Source organism: Chrysochloris asiatica, unplaced genomic scaffold (genome assembly GCF_000296735.1).
Source record: "Chrysochloris asiatica unplaced genomic scaffold, ChrAsi1.0 scaffold00027, whole genome shotgun sequence".
Lineage (NCBI taxonomy): Eukaryota > Metazoa > Chordata > Mammalia > Afrosoricida > Chrysochloridae > Chrysochloris > Chrysochloris asiatica.
This window is the reverse complement of record NW_006408545.1, coordinates 7,970,372-7,975,813: the sequence shown is the minus strand read 5'-3', so window position 1 is coordinate 7,975,813 and position 5,442 is coordinate 7,970,372. Positions and strand designations below refer to the sequence as shown.

At 37.4% G+C, this 5,442-nt stretch overlaps 1 protein-coding gene across 1 annotated transcript in view; it reads right to left on the bottom strand.

Annotated features, from left to right (window-relative positions):
- The window catches only part of LOC102833212 (amine sulfotransferase-like), a 55,244-nt gene that overhangs the window by 40,117 nt on the left and 9,685 nt on the right, over positions 1-5,442 (bottom strand). Inside the window, exon 2 of the mRNA XM_006839980.1 lies at positions 3,619-3,827. Within this exon, the coding sequence (XP_006840043.1) occupies positions 3,619-3,827 (209 nt within the window). The remainder of the gene's footprint in view (positions 1-3,618; positions 3,828-5,442) is intronic.

Below are 5,442 nucleotides of genomic sequence, written 5' to 3'. Positions count from 1 at the left end.
CTGACAAGAAAAAGTACTAGAGAATGAAGATCAATATGAATTCATACAACAGCCTTGTGTTTAAAAAATGGTATCCCTTGTAGAGTATTCCTGTGTTCATGGCTTTTAAATTCTTTTATTGAGCGACCATCCTAAGGAAGCTCATGCAGATGTGCCCCACGGGACAAGTTCATGAATGCTGACACCTGTGTATGTCAAAGTACTAAAAACCACTGACCTTATGGTTTAAATTGACTTTGCTGTCCAGCACATTAAACTGAAGTGCCACAGCAGGACTTGTCTTTAGACATAAATAAAATAGAAGTGAATAACTCAATTAACAGAATTTATTTTATATATGATGATTCCTGATGTGGTGCTGTAGAATCAGTACTGCACTTCAAACCACAAGGTCAGCATTTCAAAACCATCAGCTTTTCCTCTATAATCTTATACAGAGTTGCTTTGAGTTGGAACCAACTCAATGGCACTTAACAACATGTATGTATTATATGTCAGCAACAATATAGCACATTACATGCCCTCTTCTGAATCAGGTTTGACTTTCTGGTCATATTTTAATTATCTTCAGCAAAATTTCACTTGCATATACTAATAATATTGTTCAGTGATTTCCACCCTCTGTTGGATCACCTATCTCTGGAATGAGCACAAATATGGATCTCTTCCAGGCAGCTGTCATCAAAATTTCTGCACATAGATGAGTGAGCACCTACAGGGTTGCATCAGTTTGTTGAAACATTTCAATTTGAATTCTGTCAGTTCCTGGAGACTGTTTTTAGCCAATGTCATCAAAGCAGCTTGAACTTCTTACTTCAGTACCATTGATTCATTATCAAATGCTACTTCTTGAAATAGTGAATATTGACCATTTCTTCTTGACACAATGACTGTTTGTATTCCTTTCCTCTTTGTTGTTGCTTTCTTTATTGTTCAGTATTTTGTTCATAGAATCACTCCATATTGCAAATTGAGACTTGGATTTTTTTTTTTTTTTTCAGTTCTTTTGGCTTGAGAAATGCTGAGAATACTCTTTCCTTTTGGTTCTCTAACTCCAAGTCTTTGCACATTTCATTATAATTCTTGATATTGTCTTCTTGCGTTGCCCTTTGGAATTTTCTATTCAGCTGTTTTACTTCTTCATTTCTTCCCTTTACTTTAGCATCTCTAGGCTGGAAAGTCAATTTCAGAATCTCTTCTGACATCCATTGTGACCTTTTTTTTCTTTCCGGTCTTTTCAACGACCTTTAAATTTCTTCCTGTATGATGTTATTGATGTCATTCCACAACTCTTCTGCTCTTTGTTCATTGGTGTCTAATGCATAAAATCTGTTATATTCAGTTGGATATACTCAAGGTCATTTTTTAACTTTTATGGACTTGTTTTCATTTTCATCAGCCTCAACTTAAACTTGCATATAAGCAACTGATTGTTTATTCCACACTGTGTCCTTGGCCTTGTTTACGCTGATGATATTAAGCTTCTCCATCATCTCTTCCCACATGTTTCCTATATATTTCATTTGGTGAGGTCCTTGTGGACAATGATCATTTATATTGTTGAAAAAAGGTATTTGCAATGAAGAAGCCATTGGTCTTGCAAAAGTCTATTGTGTAATCTCCATTTTCATTTCTATCAGCAAGCCCGTATTTTCCAACTACCTCTTTGTTTTCAATTTTGTGTTAGAATTACCAGTTATTATCAATGCCTCTTAATTTTATGTTTATCAATTTCAGACTCAGGAAATTAGCAGAATTCTTAAATCTCTTCATCATTGACTTTAGTGGCTAATGAATAAGTTTGATAAATAGTTGTGTTAATTGGTCTTTTTTTCAGGTGTGTAGTGGCTCTGTAGGATCAGCATTGGACTGCAACCACAAGTTCGACAGTTCATACCCATGAACTGCTCCTCTGAAAAATTGTACAAAGTCACTATGAATGGGAATTGACTCGACAACACTTAGCAACAAGAACAACACCTCAAGACAGTTCTTGAAATGTTCTTTTTGACAATGAATGTGATGCCATTCCTCTTCAATTTGTCATTCCTGATATACTAATACATGTGTTGTCTGATTATAAATGGCTAATATCACTCCATCTCATTTTACTAATGCCTATGAAATTGACTTCCAATTTCCCTAGATTCAGATTTCAGATATTTATATTATGAGTATTAATGGATGTTTGCTGTGTTTCTTCTCATTTTGAGTCATGGCCCAGCAGCACATGAAAATCTAAATGACTTACTCCATCCATATCATTAAGGTTGACTCTCATTTGAGGAAGCAGCTCTTCTCCAGTCATAGTTGAAGTGTTTTACAACCTGAAGAATTCCTGTTTCAGCACAATATCAAATAACATTCTGCTGCTGTTTGTAAAGTTATCAGTGGGTAATCCTTTAGAAGGGGACCTATTCCTTCTTCCTGGACTGTCTTAGTCCAGAAGCTCCACTGAAATCTGTCCATCTTGGGTACCTTGGCTTGTATTTGAAACATCAGTGGCATAGCTTCCAGGATCATAAAGACATGAAAGCCACCACAGTTTGACAAACTATAAGTGCTATTTGTTGTTGTTGTTGTTAAATGTCGTCGAGTCGGTTCCGACCCATAGCGACCCATAGAACACAGTAAATACAAGTCTAACAAACTAAAAGATGGGGAATGAATATAAGCATATTTAAAAGCCTGTGGCACTATAAGATAAACATTGGACTGAACAACAGAAAGTCCTTAGTTTGACTTCACCAGTCCCTCATGGAAGATAGATGAGGCTTTGTGCTCCCACAAAGATTTACAGCTTCAGAAACCCTACATGAGGTCACTATGAGTTGGAACAGACTCTACAGCACTTGATAACAACAAAAGAACATATAAAAAAAGATGTGCAATTTTATTAAACTTTAAAACTATACAAATTTACTAAAGAACGAGTCCCTTTTAATATAGCATATTAGAAATAATTGATCATTCCAAGAAGTATTTTCCTGTGGAGACTGACATTCTGTTATGTTATTTGAAGAAGTATAAATTGATACATTAAAAAAAAGAAGTAGGTAACACAACCAATATTTAAAGCATTTATTTAAAGTAAAAGTCCAGTTTTAGAGATATATTTCACCAGAAAAAATTACAGAGTCCTTTAAGAATGCTTACTGCAATATAACACACACATTTCCTGCAGCCTCCCTGTCTATCAATAGTTTGCATATGTTGTTGCTACTGTTAGGTGCTGTTAAGTGAGTTCTGACCACAGCGGCCCTGTATCGAGTTTTCAAAGAGAAACTGGGTGTTTGAACCACCAACCATGTGGTTAACAGTCCAGTGCTGATCCCACAGTGACACACCAAGTCTCCCTTTTTTATATGTAGCTCACAATAAAATGCTATCAAACCATAAAAAAGAATGGTGATTTGCAGGCTGACATGAAAGTTATTTACCTATATAATCACATTTAAAACCAACATGCATACTGACCCAAATGTATGTATATACTTTTAATTACATATATATATTTAATTATGTAAGACAATACCAGTACAATATAAAAATAAAAATTTGTTTGAGAAAACAAGACACATCTGCGGAAAAAGTCCATAAGCTATTTCTTTAACATACTTTAGCTTTTTTGTTCTTAAGACCTTTTGGAGCCAAATAATACGGGATGTGAGAACAAAAGAGACGAGGAGACGGGCGAGCGTGGAAGTCCACTTTTCGTATATTATACTCAAGGAAAGGAGCTCTATCCAATGTTTCCACATTATCAGTTCTGTTACGATGTTCCTCAAAATAAATCAGACTTAATATCTGCTGAGTCCAGATTGTACCTGTAAAGATAAATAATCTTCTTATAAACTCCGAATTGATGTCTACTAGTGAATGTAGAATCCTGTCTTCCATTTCTCACTCTCCTCTTTTGAACTTCTCGATGCAGACTCTAAAGTTTGTCCAAGTGTTTTTGTTTGTTTGTTTTATATTGAACATTTAAAATTAATAATGTTGCAGGGAGGCGGCAAAATGGCTGACTAGGCCAAAAAGCTGTATGGACCCTCTACGACAAAGATATGGAAAACCAAAATAAAGAGATGCAGATCACAGTCCTGGAACTCTGAGCTTCAGATGAAGGGATAGAGAAGTGCACTGAATGCTTGCTAGATGAGAGAGCTGAGGAGATGAGGCAAAATATGCACATATTGCTGACCTATTCCAACCAACAATCTTGAACTTTTGTGAGGATTTCATTGACAAGAAAACATGAACGTGTTGTCGAAACATACCTGTGACTTGTAGAGATAATAGTGTAAGTTTGTTTTCTTTTCTTGTTCTCTACATTCTCCTGAGACCACAGGTGAGGCTGGCCCCCACCTTCGTACACCCCAGGGAAGCTCCTGATCTCCCAAAGGTTGGGGCTACATTGAGATGAGTGCAGTGGCTGTGGGCCCCATTAAAGGAAGGGAGAGCTATCTATATAGACCTATTCACACTGGCCCTGCTCCAAGTCTTTAGAGTCGGCCCTGACTAGCCTTGGACTATCTCTCACTAGGAGAAGCAGCTCAACGTAGGTGTGGGTGTTGTGGGGTGGGGAGGAGAAGAAAAGAGATAGGAGATCTGTGCCAGCCAAGTGACCAGTCGACCAGCCATGATATAGACATCTTGAACTTCTGTGGGTGACTCTAAAGACAAGAGGGCAGCAGGTAGCACAGAGGTATAGGGCTGATGGGTGGAGAAAAAGAGGTGGATTTCTTTTTCTCTCATAGCCCACATTACTCTGGTGACCAGAGATGTGGCTGGCCCTCATTTACATACGCTCTCAGGGAAATACCTGCTCTCTGGATTGCTGACTTTGTATCAAAGTGTATGGTGAGCTAGCAGCACCAAACCTGGCATTTAAGATCAGATGCAACCTATTTCAGACTGGCAGAGATACATCTGGTCAGCCCCATACTCGTGGGATTCACCCTCAGCTCCCCAAAGGGATGGAAGTACCCTGATCCCCCCAGCTGCTTTGAAGTCTGCAAGAACTACTTCTGGATTGGGTGCCTAAAACAGACAACACCTAACCCTACAGGAACTCCATCAAGGGTTCAATATTATCATCTATGACATTAGATTCTTGGCTGGCTGGATACTCTAAAATTTTCTTTTTTCTGGGTCTGCTACTAACCCAGTTAAAGAAAAGATACAATTCTTTCTTTTTTCTCCCTCATCTTTTTTTCTCTTACTTTGTCTCCATTTTCCCTTTCAGCCTTTTCTGCTTTCCCTCCCTGCCCCCACTTTTCTTTCTTAACCACTGCTGCTTCTTTCTTTTTTTAAAAATTCCTCTTTTGTGTGTTTTACTACTCTATGATATCTTTCCCTTTTACTGAATTAGTGGGAAGAGTTAGTAAAAGAGAAAGAAACTAAAGAGTACTAAAAAAAGAGAAAGAGAGATATTAAAAAAAA